Genomic DNA, 22,851 nt, shown 5'->3' with positions numbered 1-22,851 from the left:
TGCTCAGCAAGCAAAGAGCAGATGTTTGACGGGAGATGGAGACTGGCCAAACACTTTAACCAACAAAATGGCAGAGGAAGGAAAGTAAGTGGAAATGTAATGCTGTGGCTGAGTTACCTCTGTCCCATTCCCACCACCCAACAACCGGCTGCTCTTTAGGCAGCGGCTGCAGATGGGATGGCATCTACAATCACACATAGCTGTTTCAGGCTCCAGCAACAACGAGGGGCAGGGAGGAGAGTACAGGGGCTGGGGAGAGAGAAGGCGAGGGGATAAGCAAGGCATGCCTTGCCTCAGCCCCTCGTGCCCGGCCACCGCTGCACGTTCCGGATCTGACTCCTGCCAGTGCGGCTGGAGCTGGGCGGCTGCTGCAGCGTGCGGGCGTGATGGGGCTGACCACACTGCGGTTCAGAGCTCGGTTCAGCTTACACGTGCAAAGTTGTACAGGTTTTACACGGCAGCCACGGAGACGCGTGCCCAGCACAGACACTGCAATCAGCCTCAGCACTCAGAGACCTCCACAGGGGCAGCAAGATTGAGCAGGAGCCGATGCGGGGAAGAGGCACGGGCCATCCGCTGTCAACAGCATGTGGGCACGCAGAGGAGGAGGACAGGACAGCAGGGATCTCTAACAACCTGCCAATAAGCACGTCAGTCATTTCCACCCCCTTTTCTAGCCCACTAACATCCTCCAGCTCTGCTGTAGAAGTTAGTTTTCAGGAGGGTGGGTTTCTAAACCTTTTTCAGCTACAACCTGCTGGTAACTCCAGGCAGCCAGCCCAGATAACAAGTGTGATGACAATCCAGATAATTAAAAGTGACCCCACCCCACACAGCAATCAGCTTATTTGTCACACCACAACTCGATATAGCCATGCTGCCTCCTAAGAACAGCTATAATCTCTCCCTAGCAACTACCCTGACAGCTTGTACCTGAAATATCGCCCGTGCCCTGCAAGCGTGAGCTGCCGTGGTGATGCACGGACCCCAGCCAGCCTTGCAGTGCACAGACGACCCAAAAGTCTGTCCGATTTGCACAGGCCACTGACTTTGTTATGTCTCCAAACTCTCCTTTTCCAAAACCAGCAAACAACAGTGACTCTAAAAAAACTCTGAATACCAGTTTCTAAGATGCAACTTGCCCTGCTACCCACGTAGCAACACAATTCAGCTCAAACGAGGATGATTGTAGGAAGCTCAGCTTGTCTGCTCTGTATACGGCACTCTTCAGGTCGGCAACTGCTCATTTACTTCTCCAAAATAAATTCTGTATTGAGGATGTGCGGAAAGCCCTGACCACGGGCGAGTCACGGGAGACACACGGGGTCGTTTCTCCTGTGAAAGCAGTTTCTGGCTTCACGGCTGACGCACAGCACAGACAGCATGGAAGCAGTTGCTCCCTCGATCAGCCAGAACTATGCCCTTAATGACGTTTTCTTTTTCCCCTCATATAGGGGGAAGTAGAGCAAACAGGGCACCACCCTCCAAGCGAGCATTTGCTGCCTGCACTCAGCTATTCTCACCAAGGGAACCTCCAGATTTGCCATCACGTACTTCCCCCGTGTGAGCACACCAGTAGCTATGGCAACTCCACCACTACTTACTTGAGATCCTTTCGAAGGGCACGTTCACTTCACCAGCAGGTTTGCTGCCTGGGTTGATTTTTTTATTACCTGAGATGCAGCCGCCAAGAGATTCGGCAGCAGAGGGACAGGACAGGCACTGACACCCTGCCAGCTACGAGACAATCACGCTTGCTTTGCTCTTTGCTTTACAGAAATCAGCACTGTCACCCTCCCCATCCCCTTGAGACTGGCTCCACAATTTATTCGTCCTATAGGATGAAAGCTGTGGTGGGCTAAAGACAAACCAAGAATAACTTCTGCTCCAAGCAGCATCCTGAAACACACTCCCTTTCAGGACAAAAGCATATCCTTACTTACCCTTTGTTAAAGAAAGAAGTATGTCCCGGATGAGGGTACTTTGCGCCATTGCTGTTCATCACGCCGCTGTTAACATTCCCTGAAATGTAGGATTTCCGTGATGCCTGGTCCTTTGCAAAACTTCTGCAAGCAGCTAATTTGGATTCTAAGGCCTGTGAAAGTGGAAAAAAAAATGACATCAAAAAAGTAATACCATTAAGAGGAAGTATTTTGCTGCTCAAGTTCAGGCTTTGTCATGACCCCAAGATCACCACGATCAGGAACCCAGTGTGATCACCTTTGGCAAAAGCTGAACTGAATGGGAACAAAGCTGTCATTTTCTCTGTCATCCAACCACAAAGGAAACCCACACAACGAGACGCTGACGCAGACTGCCACGCGTGACTCAGTTCCATCAGGGCTCAGATTTTACAACATATCAACCCTCAATTAATTACCTAAAATAAGGAAGCCAATTCCTAGCAGAAGTTACCAAAACTTCCTGCTTCAGCAGCTGCAGTAAGGCTGGCATAAGCTAATCAGAAGTCTAAGACAGAGCCTAAAGCAGAATCCTCAAGTTTTGCGAGGGACTTTGTATTTGGGACTTTGTATTTGGAAATTCGAATTTTTTTCTCCAGGGCAATGCCTTCTAGCATTTCTTTATCTTGGCCTGCAAAACAAAGCCAGTTTCTTAAGTGCCATTGGTATGCTTCAGAACAAGAAGTGTTACAGCATCAGATGAGGAACCCAAGGCAGCAACTAAGCCTGTCTCCGTGGTCTGTACCTCATCTGTACTACTTCGCAGCAAGCCTGGTGAGATCTTGTTCCCCTGTACAAGGTGACAGTCTCTGCCTCATCTGCTGACTGCTGCCAGAAGGGAGGCCAAAATCCTGATTCTCTCCTTCACTGCAGCACACCCCCTGCCCTTTCTGCTGTCTGTCACAAACTGAGGCTTTGCTTCAATAGCAGTCCGGTCTAGCAGAAAGTCCTTGCAACAATTTATTACATCCACCCTGTGCATGGGAGCATTCATACACTTGCAAATGCATACAGCGGAGACAAAACCTCATCTCCCCAAACACGGGGCTTGGTCCCATTCCACATAGAAAAATATTCCACTGATAAGACACTGGCATGCTATCACAAGTAAGCGAACACTACACAGTGTTCTAGAAATCCATGCAAGCTTACTCAGTGGCTATATAGGCAGATATATTGTGGTCAGCAGGTCGAGGGAGGTTCTCCTTCCCCTCTACTTGGTCCTAGTGAGGCCCCATCTGCAGTACTCTGTCCAGTTCTGGGCTCCCCAGTTCAAGAAAGATGAGGAGCTACTGGAAAGAGTCCAGTGGAGGGCTGCAAAGATGGTGAGGGGACTGGAGCATCTCTCCTACGAGGAGAGGCTGAGGGAACTGGGCTTGTTCGGCCTGGAGAAGAGAAGGCTGAGAGGGGACCTTATAACTGCCTAGAAACATCTTCAGGGTCGGTGTCAAGAGGATGGGGCCAGATTCTTTTCAGTGGTGCCCAGCAACAAGGGGCAACAGGCACAAACTGAAGAATATGAAGTTCCAGCTGAACATGAAGAACTTCTTCACTCTGAGGGTGACAGAGCACTAGAACAGGCTACCCAGAGAGGCTGTGGAGTCTCCTTCTCTAGAGATACTCAAAACCCTCCTGGACAAGGTCCTGTGCAGCCTGCTCTGGGTGACCCTGCTTCGGCAGGGGGCTGGACCGGGTGACCCACAGAGGTCCCTTCCAACCCCCACCATTCTGTGACCCTGTGAGATATAGATAACTACCCACCTCTTGGTCTCAAAGCACCTATCAGCTGGAAATAACCTGTGATATCTGTGCCAAGTGACTATCTCGGCTGCATGCAAGAAAGCTGAGGGGAAACTTCTTGCAGAGAAATGGAGTCTGAGGCTCAGGATGAGGCATCTTATGAGTAGCCAAAGCCACAGAAATCCTAAACATCCTCTAATCGTTACTGAACAAATGCATGAGCTGGAATTTTGTACCAGTGGCAGAGCGTGTGTCTCGGAGCAGGCTGGGAACAAGCATGCTTATTTGGCATTTCCTGTCCTTGCAGAGTAATCACACGGGATTGTGCTTAAGCTCTCTAAATCCCCTGCAGACTCTTACTCACAATGATCCCATTTTAAACATGTCACTCCATAACCCCGAGTTATCCTGCTGCCCTTTCAAACCAGCTACGAGCTCACCGACTCCAAACATGAACAAAGTTAATTTTTAATTTCAAACTTTGCTAAAACAACTGTCTGTACTGCAGCTATTGCTGTTCTCAGTGCTAACCACAAGAGACAGAGGAAAGCCAGCACCGGCGGTGAGACACGGAGGCTACCCATGCTTCCACTCAGAACACCAGCCACTGAGGCACGTCAACAAGCTTCTCATAACTCAAGAGTCGCCTTCATTCAACTGGAAAGGTTGGCATCCTAAACAACACTGTAACAGATGTTCAAACCACTTCTTCCTTGCTTATTGTGGTAATCCCTTTAAAGGCTCATGCATTTCACTTCCCCATCAACTACAGATGGGAACATTTGGCTTTCTCCTGATTTATTTTCTCACTTTCTTATCACAGGCTTCTATTTTTTTTTTCTGTTTTCAGCACCTGTTGCAGATCTCCCCAGGCATTATCTTAGCTCCCCTCCCATGACACACAGTTACTATGCAGCAGGCACCCAGAGTCTGAGCGCCAGTTCTGCATCTGGGTCTCACTAGAGAGGAAGCCACAGGCCCCACCTGAAGTAAGAACAAGTGGCTGACAGTGTCTAACCCCATACACCAAAGTGCTTGAGAAACTTCTTACTCCAAATATGAATTTCATCACCCAAAGTTGGAATCAGAACCTTAGTAATATGCTTTACAAATCAAGATCATTAAAAAACAATACATTATCACATACTAAACACTGAATATGGATGCTTTGGAAACTACAGCACAGGCCAAGACCTTGTGATTGTGCACAAGGAAGAAAGCTCAGTGACAACCCCACCGAGACAGGAATACTTCAGTTCAGAGCACTCACCCCCACTTTCCGCAACAGATCTCCCACAATGTTGAGCGCAGATATTCTAGCCGAAGGAGTAAGGGGGCTGGTACCAAATCCATTTGGTATAGCTGCAAACACAGACACATTTTATTACCTGCTCCACTTCTCCACAGGTTTTTTTATTTGGTTTTGTTTGTTTCAATTTCAATAAATCAACTCCAACGTAAAAAAGTAAATCTAAAATCCTACTGCAGGCTATTCACACAATTACCCCACAATAACACGCAGACTACATGATCACTAGCCATGGAAAAACGAAAAAGCTTAATTCCTGTCCACTGCCCTCTTTCCCAATAGAACTACACACAGAGTTCTCGCACTCTCCATCTGCAAGGCTATTGCCCGCAATCCATCTAATCCAGCCAGAGCTTCCCCTGGAATTTATTCTTTCTAATTTGAAAAATAACGTATTAATCCTTGCAGTTGTCCAGAGCCTTCCAGACAGGGAAGGGGACTGGACTAACACCCTGCTGCCTCATAGAGAAAACAAGACCCCCAAAAAGTACGTGTTGTAACAGGGGCAGTCTAGACTGTTTGAATTACTGCCCACCATTTACTCACCACTGCTGCTCCACATTTAAGCAGAAATATCAGCCACTGCACTTCCCTGCGATCTCAAAGGTCTTCAGAGCTCTGCTGCAGGCATCCACTGCAGAGCACAAACCCTTGCCCCAGTAAAAGCAGTATCTAAGCTTCACCGTCCTGCTTCTCCATGCTGTTTACTGATTATACTCCTTAAATGCACCTGATGCTGCCCCAGGATTTAAACACACCTGATCCAATGCAGGTGGGATCCACACCTACCTACACTTACTTCAAGTTCACCAACAAGCACCTGGCCTGAAATTGCTTGTTAACAAGCTGCAGGTACTGCCAAACAACTAGACACAGTTTCTATGAATTGTACCTTTTGGGGAAGGAAAACTATTTTCCGATCCTTTTCCAACAGGTGTAGCTGGCAAGGAGAGAGACGCCTGGACAGCCGAATCCATCTTTTCACAGTCTAGAGTCGGAGAACTGGGTGCCGACTTTCGGGTGACTTCTTGTTGCCTCTCCCGTACTGCTAGCTCTTGCCGTAAGTCTGAGGGTTGAAAGAATAAAAAACCCACACGTCTTGGTGACTGAGTTCCCTAATAAACACTCTCTCTATTCATTTGGGAGGGATGAGGAGGAAACACTTTGCAACAACTCTGTATTAACTGCCTGCTGCTGGCTTTCTGCAGCAGCAAGGACCCCCACCTCAGGGCAGTCACAGCCCCAGACCATCACTGCCCGTCACGTGTAAGCACGGCAGGTGACTTTTCCGCAGTATCTTCCCCATCTGTGGTGCGAGTCCCATGGGAAGTGCGTTACGCGAACTGCAGCTGGGTCACAAATGCCTGCGGAACTACACTCCGCTCCTGCTCAAACAGCGGTGGGGAAAAGGGAGGAATGACCCATTCTTGCGTTTCCAACTCCCCACATCATTCTTCCTGTTAACCCACAGCACCCCGCACTCGCCAAGGACAGTCAAAGGGTTGTATCCAGTTTCTCAACGTCTTGACAAGTAAAAGAGCAGACTGGAGAGGCTGGGTAGTCCAAATGACGGGGAAAGAGACTGGAGATAGGAAACCCATGTTTTGTTCTCACCTCCTCTCCAGACTGCTGCTTACCCCTGCCTTTCCCCCCCCACCCCCATTTCCACATATGTTTGTTACAAAGGGCACCCAGCACAGTTCAGCAATGAATCTATAACATTCTTAGAGGGGACTAGATGCAAGTAAACAATGCATTACAAGGGGGTTGTTCCTTTTTGGGTAGAGCAACTTAATCTTTTACACACCTCTTATTCCTCGTCTCAATCTGGTATAACGTGCAAGAGAAAATTAGGTGTCCATTACAGCTTTTAAGTTATCATAAATATTTAGAACTGATTTTAAGTAAAACAGCACAGCTGAAGTGAAAATCTATCTGGGCTCCTGGAAGAGGAATTGTGGCTGTTCAATCAGAAATGCTGTATTTGAGCTTGACACCGTCATCAGCCCTTTCAGGGGCTAGTGCTCCTGCTTGCTGTGAGGGGGAATAACAAGTAGTTTTCGTATCCTAATGCTAAAAATTTCCAAATGAGTCATCCGAGAAACAAGATGTCTTTTTTACCGATTATTCCAGCGTTCTTGACAATGGTCCCCAGGTTTTGCTGTTTTTCCCGTATTATTGCCCCAATCCCAAATTACAATACATGTATTTCCTCAGAAAATACTTAATCTCCCTTTTCCCGTTTATTACAAAAAAAAAAATCCTGTGCTTCCAAGAGAGACTTTCAATTTGTGGGGCACAAACTTGATTCAAAGAGGTTCACAAAGCAGAACAACAACAAAGAAGTCCCAGGCTGCTGTCGAGTGTGTCGTCTCACACTCGGGTCTAGGCTGCAACTGAAGAACTATTTTAGAAAGCTTCACTTGGGAAACAAAGGTGAAAACCACTAATCTCTAAACGATGTTAATGGCAGGCATAGGCTTATGAGCAGATCGTCCCCACTATGAGAGAAATCAGTTTCCACCAACCATTAAAAAAATGCTTCCACAGCAGTCTCAACCTGAAATTCACTGGGGAATTCCCAACTCCTAATCATATCCCAGAACACTATCCCAAGCATCTCTGATTCCACAGGTCTAACCACAGTCTTTACTGGAAAATCTTAAATACACCTGGCAATTTCCAAGAGGTTTAGAAGGAACACAGGAGACAGGGGTTTAAGTTATTTAACCATTTATCCTGTATTTCCCTGTCCTTTCCTGTGCCTTCCCTTCCTACAAAAGGCACAAAACCACAGCGAGTAGGAACTTTTGAAGCACACTTCCTCAACTTTACTGCACCTGCAGAACAGAGTATTTTTGTACTCACCTGGGTTAAAAATCCTGAATGAATCTGATACTAATGAAGCCCTACATGAGGAAATTTTTCCTCTTAGCTACATTGCACATATAAAGAATAGAGAACATACTGTTAGTAAGTAATACCTAACGCTTACATTATGCGTCCAGTTCAAGTCTCCTTACACGAGGTTTTCTATAAACATGAGCTGTGGTTGCTACACGTCTCTGTTAGCAAGCGAACAATGTACCAAGACACAGAACTAATCAAGCAAGCCATACCTCTCGCTTCATCCTTTAATCTCTGTACAGAAACCAGCAATGACTCCTTGTCATCCAGTTCACTTTCTAAAAATGCGTTTCTCTCAATAGCCTGGTTCAGCCTTTGTTCAAAGTCTTCCAATGAAACCACTGTTGCCCTAGGAACAAAATCCAGAATATTAGGTTCTTCAGCTCAGCTAACATAAAAATGTATTCAAAAACATAATAGAGAAAAATGTTAGCAGGGTCTACATTCAAGTTAAGTCATTTGAAAGCTATGGAAATGCTTCTTAGAAAGGACTAATAAACTCCACAGAAGCAAGGGAATAAGATGAAAAGAACATGATAGCATCTGGCTCCCAGAGACGTACCAAAGAGCTGGGAAAGAGCCAGTCCAGCACACCCACCTCCGTTTTTCCCAAGCTATATGTATGACCAGTGCATTAGCTCAGGTGCTGCTCTACTCTCCAGAGCTCTGGCAGGCAACAGCCCAGCGAGTGCAGAAAGCAGGGCACTGGGATATTACCTAAGACCCAATTCGTTCCATGATTTCAGTGGGATAACTCATGCGTGTCAAAAGTTAGTCACAGGGCTAAGAGCTTTGTGGAAACAGGGCCTCAGCTCTCAGATCTTTTTGCCAGATAGCCAGAGGCTCATTCCTGGTCCCACTGAGTCAATGGCAGAATTCCCATTCAGCAAAACAGAAGCACAACCTACTCCAAAACTGGGTGTTTCTAACAGCAGCCTGTTCATTTTATGCACTTAGACAGGACACATTTGCTCCCTACAGTCATTACGCTGTTCTGCAGGGGAAGAGGAGACTCCTTTAGCCTGTTTTATTTAAAAGGGTCTATGTAAAGCATTAGGTTCTTACTTCAAAGGGGCTTTCGGCTGCAAGGATCACGAGTCACCTAGCTGGTAGTAACAAATGCAGTGCACTGGCCTGGCTTGCTCCGAGCCGACCTGCACTGCTTGTTTCTCACAGGAACACGCAGCACTTCGGTGCCTTTCTTGCCGTAACGTAATGCTACCGGCTGATGGAAGTGAACTCCAAGGGTAAGCTGTACTGTTCAAAGGATCAAGTGTCTTGGGGTTTGTCTGGGGTTTTTTGAGTGTGTATTATTTTCCCTTTTTGAAGAATAAGAAAATTATCAATCTGAGTAGGAAAGAAAAGATCTACTGAAAACTTTATGCAAACAAGGGGTTTGCAGACTTCACCTCTTTGCACGTTCCAAGTCATCATTGGTCTGCTCCAGCTCCCTCACATACTTATGCAGCTGATCTTTAATGGCCCGTGTCTGGCTCAGGTCATCCTCTAACAACGACACTTGCTTGTAACTTTGCGCATACTGGTGCTCCAGTTTCTCCTGAAAGAAAGAAGTAGCAAGAGAAATATCAGTCGTATACACTCTCCAAGCGATCAGTGGTAAAATGGGACAAGTAAAATACCATACTCGCTGTAGTCTGCTGATGTGGGATTGCTGGTAATACAGAGCAAAAACTGGAGCGGTAGAAGGAACACGATCTGAACATCAGAACTGGACACAGTATAAAAATCACAAATGCTGCATTGTGCACAGACATCTTGCCACGACACAGCTGGCTGCTCAGAGATGCACCCCTGCATCTGCTCCCAACAGCCTGCACTGACAGCTGCTGTGAAGCCTCAAACACGTAGGAAGCCAGAGAGAAACCTAACTGCACAGGCTCCCCTTCAGTGCCTCTCCCTTGACAATAGCCACGCTGTTTCCAGAACTTGCCTGAGACCTCCATTAGCAAAAATGAGAGCCACTGAAATCTGCTACAAAACCTGCAAGTCCACAATTTCATCTTCAAAAGACTGGAAGAAATCACTCCCGAACACGCTCTCACCAGCTCCGAGAGTACAGAGGTGCTTGTGGAAAAACTACCGACCTTATAAAACATGTACTGACCTTACAGATATAGCTGGGACTGGGTACACGAACAAGTAATTCACAAACTTCATTTCCAGTGGGTAAGTTTCTAACCTTTGCCTTCACTAAAATAACCCAAAACTACCAAAACTGATGCTTTTCCAAGATTCCAAAAGAGGCAAGAACTTGTTAACACAGAGGTATCTACTAAAAGTCACCTTCTGCACATGCAGACCCTTATGCAATTCCTGTCTCCACAGATACGTCTGTTAAGAAATAAAGATGTGCATAAACCACCCATCCTCAAAGCTTTCTTTAAGGCCCTGTAAAATCAAGGAGACATTGCAGGCAAAAAAATGGTATGCAGAGAAAGATGATAACACAGTGGTCTGACAAAGCATACTTGCGTTGTCCACCCTGTTGCTATGCTGATGTTGCCTGTGTAACTAATAAAGCTACTACTTGGCACAGCCTAGTGAATTCAAACAAGCAAGCACAAACTCCATGACAAGAGTTTCATGATGGGAACAAGAAAAACTCTGCCAGCAATTTCCCTGGTAAGTTGCTGACCTTATTTGGAGTACATGCCATACTCAAGTCTGGATCTTAAACAGACAACTCCTTTACTTCATTTGGATATTCAGTCACCAAGAACGGCCCAGACAATCCAAAATCAGATCCAAGACATATCTGTAGGAAGAGGCAATCCTATTACAGAAAAGACCTACCTTTAATGTTTCCACCTCATACTTCAGTCTTTGGTTATCTGCTTGCAAATCTCTGTTCCTCTGCTCAGCTTGCACTAGCTGGGCCTCCAACTCAGCTTCTAATTCTCTGCTTCCCTCCTGAAATTCAGTCAGCTCTTCACGCGCTTCCTGGAAGCTATAAAGAAAGAATTCAATCAGTTGAAAATCTCCCAAGTTAAAACAAAATCCACTGCTCTTTTAAAACAGTAAGCTGAAAAAACAAGACTTTTGAAGTACTTAAGTGTCATCCATAGACCTCTAAGGGGAAAAAGAAAAATGGGGAAATAAATTACGTAAGTAAGCTTAGCTATAAAAGTAAACTAATTCCCTCACATCAAACAAACAGCTACATTAAATGCATGTGTGAATACAAACTTGTATCAAAGCTATTTACAGAATTCATGGCAGTCTGACAACCACTTTGTGCTCCGTTAAATTTCACTGCTAGGAGGACAGAGCCAATGAATTAAACACTCAACATGGTTTTGGTCAAAAAACTATAAGAGATGACAACAGTTTCTGAATCTCTGCACTACCTAGAATTTTAAGGTTCTTGAAAAGCGTGAAGGGTCAAATCTCGCGGTTATTGCGCACTGCGGCAGGAAGCCAGCACATACCTACCTTCTGCTACTGCAAGTTATTAAATACTAGAAGTAGCCATTCCACATACTTTCCTTATTAAATTTGCATCTTTACCACATGTAACAGCTCAGCTCTTAGCAAGCAGAAGAGAACACTAACAAGGTTTTATGAAACAACATATTCACTGGTGTCCAAGAGACAGAGTTTTCCGATACCCCAAACCAGCTCAGGTTTCTCCATGTCCCCTCCATATGCCCACCCCCTTCCCCCAAAAAACCACCAAAACCAAAGAAAAAAAGCAGCATGCACCTTGGGCTCTTCAGTCTTGAGAGCGCTTTAACTGGCTTCATCTCAACTGCACGAGTAGTACTGAATGCAAGGAAAGCTTTCCCAAGAAAATCAACTGGGAGCCTCCAATGCCCCCCACTCCAGAAAACCCCCAAACAAACCCCACCCCCCCAAGCAGCACAGCATTACTCAGCCTCTCTTGTCGGTTTTGGTAGCCAAAAAAGCCCTGTGCCCCCTACAAGATGCAAACCGCTGGTACAGGCTTGACTACGAGGTACAACACACTTCAATAAATGGCAGCACACACCAAATCAGCCATTTTTCATACCAGTTATTCAAGTACAAGAAGCCCAAGGGAACAGTACTGATACAAGGCAAGCCCAAAGGCACCTTCTTCTGATAAAACGTCAAGATACTACTTAAGGCAGCACTTTATTATACAAAGATGCACATGATTGCAAAAGGGCTCTGCTCTTGCTCAAACATGCTTGAAACACAGCCTGGAGTTCATGGCATGGTAACGCTGTGCAAGAAACACCCAGCTCCCACAAGGCTGGAAATTTTAAAGCTGGATTTAAAGCTGGAAATACAGAGATTCTTTCTAATATATCCAATGCCCATCTTGGTGTAGCCTGGCAAAGAAACAGATTAAACAATGTTCTGGTCATTAAGAACCAAATCGAGCCTGCAAATCTCCAAGAGTACCTTTGTTTGTACTTCAAAGAAAGCTCTTTCCAATACGCAGTTTCCTCCTTTGGACTCGAGAAAGTTTGGATTTCTTCACCATCCATGATCAATACAACCTGTACAATACAAACATAAGAATACACTCAGGATAAGCAGACAGGCAGATCGTCCCCAAAACTGCTGCTAAGTACTGGGTGTCGTCACCACGGCCCTTCTGACAGCGGCATCCAGACCTGGCACCCGCAAGCGGGATGTTAACGATCCCTAACAAGCATCATTCAGCACAGAGACCTGCCGCAACAAGCAACGTAATTTTATCCAGCTTCTGGAAATGCTCGTGGCAGCCGCCTGACAGGAGACAAGAAATTTTGGCTGTATTTTGTACCCGCCACTGAAACAGTAGTTAATGCCACAAGCCCACTTAAGACCACAGTTGGTAACAATATTTAAATTTACAGCTATCAAAGTTGCCACTTTCTTTCGTAAAATGGTCTTGAAGATTTTGCCTCCTGTCGCCAACACAGCGATGCATACTACAACTCCTGTTACAGCTGGAATGGTGTGTAGTGAACAAGGACAAGCACTGAGGTCAACTGTTACCATGCTGTGCTGCAGAGATTAAAATTTACTCTTCCTATGTCCAATCCTAGCTAACTGCCGCTTTTATGGAAAACACGCAGGTAACAAGTTATCCACACAGTTTTGCTCCCTCTGTCCTCTCAGAGGGACACGAGGAAGATCAGCCTCTCTCATAAAATTACACAGTCACGTCACACAACAGCGCTTTCAGCCTGGAGGGGTTCCGAGGACCAGCTTCCCAGGCCAAGGCAGAGGGACCACGCTCTCAGGATGAGGACCTCCTTTCTTCAGTTGCTTGGACCACTGGGTGCCATCTGAATTGCTGCTCGGCTGTTAGCCAGGGGAAGAAACGCAACCCAATACATACTTTTTATACTGCTGCTCAGTAACGGAGCAACACACAGTCCAGGGGGACATGAGACATCACACACAGGTCTCAGAAGCTGATGAAGAGGATGAAGTGGTGGTCGTGGTCCTGCCATGCCCAGCAGGACCAAGAGAACTGGTCAGACAGGCACACTTCCCAACCACAGCCAGGAGATGCAACACACCATGTCCCATTTCTGAGCTCTCCCCAAGCAATTCCACAACTCTTTTATGGGTAGGCATCTTTTTTTCTCCCCAAAAGTCAACACTCAAATTCTGTTATTAACACCCAGAAAAGAATAAGCAGAAAAACTGAAAGAATAAGCTGAAACCAATCTTTTCTCTGTACATGGCAAAAGCTTTAAACAACGCTTGCATCAGGCTCATCAATCGGTAATGGCTGACCTAGAAGTCCTGACTTTCACACTCCAACAGGCATCAATAGCCAACACTGTCCCTTCAGGCCTAAAACTGTCACGCTAACATGTCCTGCATCTCCGCAACCCACATTTCAGACACCCAAAAGTGGGACAAAACAGTCCCCTGCTTTCATCAGAGGGCAGACAGGCTCATTTCAGAGGCTGGCACTTAGCTCATGAATAAAGCGAGGCAGAGCTGTTATGTTTGTTCTTCAGCTGAGAGTGCAGCTGCCACAACCTGAGGGCACAAGATCAAATTTATCCAGAGGGTGGTAAGCGCCTCAAAAGCACCCCAGCTCTCTCGGGCTGTGTTTATTTAACTTTACAGCTTCATTGCAGAAGAAAGGTTGTCGGGAATCAGGTCTGCACACTGCCAGATAGAACTGAGAGTGTTCATTTTCTGCATTGCCCTGTACTGAGAAAACAGAACATAAGTGTCCATATTCCATTCCACTATTCTATTCCATTATAATTCCACCAAGCACATATATTTTCAGGCCTGCTGTACCTCTTCAGATAAATTTCTTGGGGTGTACTTGCTTCAGTTGTTTCACCTGTTACCAAGGCTGCTGAACCACAACACAGGGACAAATCACGCGCCCTGCGCGAGCGGCTGTTTCCAGTGGAGGCAGAGCCCATGAATCACCTCCCAGACCGTCGCGGTTTCGCAGTCGGGCGCATGAAGGCGAGCGGGCATCTGCTGCGGCTCAGGCACGCGTCACGCCGCTCCCAAACTGCGATTCAGATCACCGGGAAGGGGAAGAGGTGAACGGCTCGGCTACCGCCGCGTGCTGCCCGCAGCATCAGCCCTGCGCCGGTCTCACTCAACCGCTTCCGTGAAAGCCTTCTGACCTTTCCCTCCAAGGCACTTGGCACACTCCGAGAGGCTGAGATCAGCAAAAAAAAGCACATTCTCCCCAAAATAAATGAGGCGTAGCACAGAGCGGGGTCAGCTCCCACAGCTCCGGAGGAGCTGATCTCAGAAGGTAAACATCCAGGAAGCCACCCGTCAGCAAAATTCAGGATGTGTTTAGAAAAAAAAGGTTTATACAAGGAAGCATCTTACATCATTTCCTAGAAGTAGCCAAGATAAGATATGCCGGGGCCCGAGACTCCTTCCTGCCTGCTCACACCGGCACACCCCTGGAAATAACACACGAGGAATCCCTGCAAACCCAGCCCTCCGTGCCAGCAGTGGGAAGGAAGGGCTGCCTGCAACCCACAAGTACTTACAGAGTCACCAGCCGCCGATGCAGGAGATTTATTTCTTATTCCTTGTCAAAAGATCCTTTCCTTTCAGACACCAGAGGGAGAAGGTTCAGCCCTGCGGTACTTCAGGCCCCTCGGCAGCAACTCCTCCCTCCCAAACCCACCCCGCGGGAGCAAGCTGACCTCTTCCGAGCCTACCACCCTTTGCCCGCCTTGGTTAAGCGCATTGTAGTTCATGATTACCCACACCCCATGCCTACCATCACGTCTAATGCTATCAGCATGGATTTTTGATCTGCTAACTGCACTGCATAAACACCTACACCAGCTGCTAATGCCAGCACGCAATACTAAGCCCTAATCTCCATATCCCACTTTTTGTACACTAAGCTACATCATTGCCTCCCCTCACATGCAGTGGGAACAGGAGAAAGAGTAAAAGCACGTATGCACACTCCACAAACAAGGTGGTTCATGGCCAAAACACTGGTCTGAGAGTTGGGAGATGCAGCCAGCTTCCAATCCTGCCACCGACACACATCTGGCCAGGAGTAAATGGCTTCCCTTCCACCAGCCTTTGCCCATTCCCTCCTTTTACGGCACAGAAACACGAGCCCATCCAAGCACCTGTCTGGCAGAGCACGACTCCCAGGCATTATCAGAACATAACCAGATAATTTTAAACATCTCACGTGTGGGAGAGCGGATGCCCACGGAATACCAAGAGTTTAACAAAAACTGCTTTGCTTCAGCCTGTTGCCGGTTGTCCCGGCTCTGGGCATTATGTGAGGAGCTGAGAACCAGCACGGCAAGTCCTTCCTATTCACGGGCTTCTTTGCATACGTGGCACTTGCAGAATCAAGCCTTTGACGAACAACACTGAGGCTTTCAGGGTACAGACAAGACAATGCAGCAGCGTCTTCCAGGGAAAATGAGAGCAGGCTTATGCTGCTGCCCACTCGGAATTCATTACAACAGAGCTTAGCATTCACGCAGCGCCCTGGGAAAACTCAGTTACGCGGGCATAACTCCAGGACTCGAAGCAGCTCTCAAAGAAGAGCCACGTTCAAAACGCGGTGGCTCCTTTCAAGCCCCCCCTTACACAGTCAGTGGGACAGAGTAACTCTCCACCATTAAAACGGAACGGCTTTTCCACTCTGCGATCACTCTAAAAAAATGCAGCTTGGAGGTTAAGCAGTTCTCTAAAGCCAGGGGGTTTTGTACAGGACAAATCTGGTTTCCCACCTCCAAAAGCATCCTTACAAGTGAGATGCTCAATATCTTCTGGATATCACAAGAGCCAAAGGCCAAACCCAACACGCAGCAGAAGTAACTAAATTAACATGCAGACAGTATTTTTCAAGTAGCTTAAAGAATCTTGCCCTCAAGGCCAAACCGAAATCTTTATGGAGCCACCTTTCAGCTAAGTCATGAAAACACAAACACGGCTTGCAGTGTAACACAGTACCTTAGAAAAAAGCTTCCTGGGCTCTCCATGTGACTGGAGGTTGCTGCTAGGGTTTGGATCAAATAACAGACCAAAACACTAACCGAAATATAACACGATGATTCGAGTTCTACCCACCCCCTCCCCCAGCTGGTAATCCACTCCTCCCTGCTCTCAGAGCCAGCTCAACCACTGACGCATCACGGCAAGGATGAGCTGTAGCAGCACGTCCAAAATGATTTTGAGCGCTCCTCAGAGGCAGCTGCGATTCACCCAGGAGGTACCTGCAGCATCTCAGCTGGCTGGATAAACCATTCTTCCTGATTTTAATCTTTCCGCGTTCTCCCACTTAAAACTAGCTTATAAATACTTGTCATATAAAAGTGAATTAATATTATTTAATGTCCACGAACGGGTCATTTTTCTGCACACAGGCCACCAGCTTTCTTCCTCACAGTCCTGTTTGCCCAACATTTTTAGACACCAAACACAAAGACTTAAGCAGAGGCAAAGCAATGCCACTCGAGTGCTACAAGCCACAGTGCTAGGACTCCCCCACCCACAATTTGCTGCCCCACCACTGAAGGCAATACAAACGTCCACTGACCTTTGGAATTAAACAAGTAACTACCTAAAACAGGACTTGATAAAGAAATTCTGCCAAGCTCACTATCTGGCCTTCAGTTCTCAAGATAACAACCCATTCTGGCTACCAGAGTGCCGTGTAATTGCTGCAGTCATGTCCTTCTCGCAGGGAATGACTCTGCCATCGCGTGCTGGCACCGTCCAGAGCTTCCATGGAGAGCTACCCAGATCTTCTTCCTCAGCTTTATTTTATGCTGATTCACAGACAGAAAAGCAGAAGAAATTGTTTCCACCATTCTTGACCTTGTCAAACCACAAGAACCAACAGGTAACCCCCTACACCCCTGAAGCTCTGGATGTTTTCCCAAAACCCAACCAGGACTCAGTGCAAAGGAACCTGAGGACTCCAGTCAAAAATCAAAACAAACTGGCATTGTCTTTCACTTATTAGAAAATGGAAAACAAACAAACAATAGCCACGGATTAGATTTTACCAGTCAATTTTGTGCTTGTTTTTCTCATCCCGAAATAGGAGCTGGAGGCATTTTCATATGCATTTTGGAAGGCTGCCTGCTTCCATCGCTGCTTCGGAAAGTGAACCTCTGTCTTTTCCTGCAATACTATTTTTGAACTGAATGTTCTCTGGTCAACCACAACAAATACCTCCTTGCCTCTTACAACAGCAGCACATGAGCTTTCAGGAAAAAAAGAAAGGCACAAGAGCACAGCATCAGCACAACACTCCTCCCTCTGCCATAATAACAAATCATGCATTTCCAATTCGGACAGCACAGTAGGCAGAAGCTAACCAAATCCTACCTGCAGGAACTCTGTGCCAGGTTCAGACTAAAAGCCTTTAAGATGACCGAACAGCATACAGTAAAGCCTTCTTATCTCAACAGCCTCTTGTGGAATCAGCCTTATTAATCAAATAAAACAGGTATGCTTTACACCACACGGCCAAGACTCACACACCTCGTGAATACACGATATCCAGTGGGGCAAAAAACCCCTTGGTAACAGCACCAGGATGCAAGCCTTGAACCCAGCAGGAAGGTACTGATGCAAGCAGCCTCTTTCCAGAAATTAAGCTACAACTACCAAAAGCATCAGAATTTAGTACTAAAAAAATTATCCCTTTCAAAAACATGGGAAGTTTAGATATCTGACCTCTATTTGTTCCCAAATAACATCACTGAAGTACCTTAAAAAAAAACAGGTTGGTGCTCCTGATGCAGGTTCAGTATCTGCACAGATGAAGAAAAGGCCCCTGGAGATGTGCATGGCCCAGGACAAGTGCGCCTGACCACAAGAACAGTTTGTTCCCAGCTCCATGTCCAGCATCCCCAGGGGGATGAATCCACCCAGAGCAGAAGGGTGTGGAGTCAAGAGCAAACTGAGAAGGAAATTAAGGCTGTGAAAAGGATGTGCTTCTCCCTGCCTCAACCTCTGCTCTCTGGAGAGCCACCGCTGAGGAAGCCAGTGAGATACGACGAGCAGCAGGAGCACCAACCCTGACTGTACACCGGAGGCTGACAGCCGGCATGAACTGCCATGTGCCTGCACACCCCACCACCACCTCTGGAGATTATCCACCCAGCTTGCACCTTCTCGAACCCACAGTTGCCCGATTTCTTTTTAAACCTTGAGAAATTACAGAGCATCCTACTCAGAAGCGATGAATTTATCTGAGAGCTTATGACAAGCACAGCAAAGAGCTTGCAACAAATGACAGCACACTCATCCCTTGGGGCTCCCTATTATCTCAGCAATTAATATGATCCCGATGACCACATCCCCTGGAAAGGCATTGGCCACAGGGCTAAGATACTTCTGGACGCTGCAGAATGACAAGTGACCAAGAAACTTAAAGGGAAAGGCACTTCGCAAAGGTTTCTTCCAAGAGGAGTAAATTCTGTTGCTTTTAAATCTCTGAAGTTCTACCAGTTCCAGGGAGGGGAAAATGGTTTGAAAAATACTACCCGAAAGCTAGTCACAGGCCAGCCACCAACAGAGAAGACCTTAAGTCTCTTTGGTAAGCACTTAACAAGATGAGAGTTAAGAATAAATCCCTAAACTCTATGTTGATCGGGACAGTGAAGAAGCACAATCTGCTACTGGGCCATATCGACAGAAGATCCCTCCAGGGACACGGTTGTATCAAGAAAAATGTGCTTTGATGGGTATGTCTTGTTTTGCCCACGGATGAGTGCAGGACAGTAGCGAAAGGCAGACTGCTTGAACACACTTCATAGTTTATCTTGATTATGCCCGTGGTGTCACAAACATCAAGAAGGACTGTAAAAAGACCACTTCCTTTCTGTAGTCTGACTTCCCCTGCTTCTCAAAAATAACTGTAATAGATGGCAGGAATAAATAGTACTTTGTTGCCATACTTTCTGGTAGTTTACTCTCAGACATGTCTAGAGACAAGACTCTTTGTGGCACCAAGGTCACAGACATCATCAGTCTTGTGTTTTCTCTCCACTTTCTTGCTTTCCTTTCTCTTCTCTTTCCTTCCCAACCAAACGAGGAATTATCGCAAATGTCTGCAACCTCTAAAGATTCAGGAGAAAAAAAAAAAAAAAAAGAAGGCTTTACCCCAAAGAGAGGGGAAGGAAATTAAATCACTATGCCTCTGGACACGTGCCTTCACCTCTGCAACTCCCCATGACACGCACGACCAAATCTCCACATGTGCAAACCAGAAGTAGAATGCCTGGGCTCTGCCTCCACGCGCACAACATGAGTACAGAGCCCAGCCAGGTCTGGGTCTGAAAGCAAGGCAGAGGATCTCTTCCAGGGCAGACCTAACACTGCTAATCCAAAAAACACACTACTTGCCCCCACCTGTCATATGTGTCCTGGGTTTGGCCAGAACAGGGTTAATTTTCACCGGACTCCAGGAAGGGGCACAGCCGGGGGGTGGGGGCTGACCCCACCTGGCCGAACAGAGCCCGGTGTTCCATACCCTGTGACGTCACGCTGGGTTCCGGGGGGGGGCGGCGCGGCGGGAAGGCACTCGCGGCTTGGGGGGGCGCAGCGTCGGTCCGGTTTCGGGAGAGCGACTGTCTGTACAGTTCGTTGTTGTGCTTTCTCCTTATCTCTATCGTTGTTGTTCCTGTTTTCCCTCTGTTTGCTGTTCTGTTAAACTGCCCTTATCCCGACCCACCGGTTTCTGCCTGTTTCTTTCCATTCTCCTCCGCACGCCGGCGGGGGGAGGGGCGGCCACGTGGCGCTTTTGTTGCCGGCGGCAGCCGAAACCAAAACAATATCCCATAAAATTACAGTTAACTGGCACTATCAACCAGCATGCCTGTGCAGTCACACTGCCAACACACCAAACTGAAATATAAATGAAAAAATATACAAGCCTCCTAGCCACTTTTCTGCCCCGGGACAGCTCCTTCCTCTTGGTTGCTAATACCTCTGACAAAACACTGACCTTGACAAGGCCACCTACCCTCTGCAGCGTCCAGGAATTGCTTCCAGAAAAAGAAGGGGGGGAGGAGAAAAAGAAGAAAAAAAAATGCTTACATATCCAAAGAACTCTTCTGCAGTTTCACCTATTTAACCACCTCTCAGGGCAATAAATGCCACAGGCCCCCAAAAGTGCCCTCCGCCTCTCCGCACTCGTGACCAAGTCAAGATAGTTTCAGAGGGAACACAGAAGCCCCGAGTCACCAAATACTCCCAGTGCAAACTGGTCAAGAGTGACACAGCTGGGCTGCGGGTGGGCGAGGACAGCTCTCCTCCTCCCTAGGAAGGAGAAAGAGACAAGTTAATGGGAAGTCCCTTAACTGGAAGTCTAACCCTAACAGCGTATTTCATCTTGTGTCGGCTGCATTCATCCTTCACGGCATGTCTGCTGCAATTTGGGTCAAACCCCTCAAACTGGGAACACGAGGTAGGGACTGTTTGAGTTTGGTCCTGTTTATATGAAACACAACAGGACTCGCTGAGAGGGAGGCGATAAAAACCTTAGAGAAAAACTTGCACAGAACTACTGAAAAACATCCAACAGAGATGTACACTAGGCATCTGATCCACCAAGTGTTTTACGAGAACGGTGGCAAATCTATGAGGAAATGCTGAGGGAGCTGGGCTTGTTCAGCCTGGAGAAGAGAAAGCTGAGAGGGCACCTTATAAATGCCTATAAATATCTGCAGGGTGGGGGTCAGGAGGACGGGGCCAGACTCTTTCCAGTGGTGCCCAGCGACAGGACAAGGGGCAACGGGCACAAACTGAAGCCGAGGAAGTTCCAGCTGAACATGAGGAAGAACTTCTTCCCTCTGAGGGTGACGGAGCCCTGGCCCAGGCTGCCCAGGGAGGCTGTGGAGTCTCCTTCTCTGGAGATATTCCAGACCTACCTGGACACGGTGCTGTGCAGCCTGCTCTGGGTGACCCTGCTTCGGCAGGAGGGTTGGGCTGGGTGACTCACAGAAGTCCCTTCCAACCCCGACCATTCTATGATTCCGTGACATCACACTTCCAGCCTCCTCTCAGTGACTGGGGATGGGTGATGGAAAACTAAACACCCTCTGGGACAAAGCCACCTACAAAGGAGGCACGGTGGCTGCAGAAGGAGCCGCTGTGCTCCCTGAAGACAGCCAGAACTTACTCTGCAGCACGTTCCTGCACACGGCCAAGACCCTCCAAGCTCAGAAACCGCCCTGAGGAAGGGCTGAAGCCACAGCATCGTGAAGCCAGCGCATCGCAGGATGGCGGGGGTCGGACGGGAGCTCTGGGGATCACCTACTCCAACCCCCAAAGTCAGAAGCCACTCGCCACCACCTCGCCCTCCTCCTCCTCGCACCCCACGGGGGAAGGATGGCCCCCGGCCTAGGCGAGACCCGGGGCTGAGCCGCCTCGCCCGCCCGGGAGCAGCTCCGGAGCCGGACGGGCCCCGCGGGCTGGCCAGTTTGGGCTGAATCCACCCGAATTCTGCACTTTCGCGCCGACCCCCCCCCCCTCAGAGGCGCAGACCCGGGCTGCTCCAACCCCCCCGGCCGCCTTCAGCCCCCCCCCGCCGCCAGCCCGCAGCCGCCCCGGCCCGCGGCCTGACGCCGCAAGAAAACGCGTTTCCTCCCCGCAGGCCCGCAAACCCCGGAGCGGCTGAGGCAGGAGCGAGCCCCGCCGCCGCGGGACGGCAGCTCCGCACCCGACATGGCTCCCTCCCTCCTTCCCTCCCTCCCAGAGGAAAATACCTTCAGAAAAGGGGCTCTTCCCCGCGCGGGTCCCCGGGCGGGCACGGCCGGCCCCGGCGGGAAGCGGGGCCCGGACACCGCGCACCCCCCGCCCCGCTGGAGGCGACTGAGGGGATACCGGCTCGCTCAGGGCGGTGGCCGGGAGGGCAGGCGCGAGCCGGGCGGGTCAGCGACAGGCATTCGCTTCAGCCAATGGAAAGGCGGAGAGGGCTCAGCCGCCGGCCAACAGAGCGCGAAGGAAGGCGGGACCTGCCCCGTTGTCAGTTTGCAGCCAATCGGCGAAGGGTGCGAGGCCCGCAGCCCCCGGCACCGCGACGGGCGCCCTCCCCACGTCCTCCCCGTGTTCCCGTTCCCCCCCCTCCCCGGGCCGGGCCGGGCCGGCTGCCGCCGCGGGGATCCCCGGCCTCCGCCGTCCGCACCCGCCGCCACTCACCGGAGAGCATCCCTTGTCACGACCGCAGCACCGCCCCGCCGGCGCCGGCTCTGCCTCATCCGGGTACTCCGGAGGGCGGGGCCTCGTCAGTGACGCACGGCAGGGCGGGGACACCGCTGTGACGCACAGGTCGGGGGCGGGGCCTGTGCCCGGTGTCAACAGTGCGGGGAGGGGGGGCGAGGCGGCCGCGGTCCCGGTTCCCGGCCCTTCGGGGCGGTCCCCTGGCTGCTCGGCCCTCGTCCTGCCGCGGGGCAGCCCGTACAGCGGGGAAGCTCACTGTGGGGAGACGCTTTGTCACCT

The 22,851-nt window shown here is 48.8% G+C and overlaps 1 protein-coding gene across 3 annotated transcripts in view; it reads right to left on the bottom strand.

Moving 5' to 3' along the window:
* NDEL1 (nudE neurodevelopment protein 1 like 1) overlaps positions 1-22,627 on the bottom strand; it is a 30,069-nt gene extending 7,442 nt beyond the window's left edge. For 2 of the 3 annotated variants that reach the window (XM_075440942.1, XM_075440944.1), the window contains exons 1-8: positions 22,119-22,271; positions 12,325-12,422; positions 10,732-10,885; positions 9,327-9,475; positions 8,130-8,266; positions 5,903-6,076; positions 4,972-5,063; positions 1,944-2,095 (exon numbers count right to left, since the gene is read on the bottom strand). In XM_075440942.1, coding sequence (XP_075297057.1) covers positions 1,944-2,095; positions 4,972-5,063; positions 5,903-6,076; positions 8,130-8,266; positions 9,327-9,475; positions 10,732-10,885; positions 12,325-12,410 — 944 coding nt within the window. In that variant the 5' untranslated portion in view covers positions 12,411-12,422; positions 22,119-22,271. Of the gene's footprint in view, positions 1-1,943; positions 2,096-4,971; positions 5,064-5,902; positions 6,077-8,129; positions 8,267-9,326; positions 9,476-10,731; positions 10,886-12,324; positions 12,423-22,118; positions 22,272-22,551 lie in introns of those variants that run through there. The other variant, XM_075440943.1, reaches the window with a different exon arrangement.
* Between the last annotated feature and the right edge of the window lie 224 nt (positions 22,628-22,851).

The sequence above is a fragment of the Opisthocomus hoazin genome, chromosome 21, assembly GCF_030867145.1.
Source record: "Opisthocomus hoazin isolate bOpiHoa1 chromosome 21, bOpiHoa1.hap1, whole genome shotgun sequence".
Taxonomy (NCBI): Eukaryota; Metazoa; Chordata; class Aves; order Opisthocomiformes; family Opisthocomidae; genus Opisthocomus; species Opisthocomus hoazin.
This window is presented reverse-complemented; position numbering and strand designations above follow the sequence as displayed.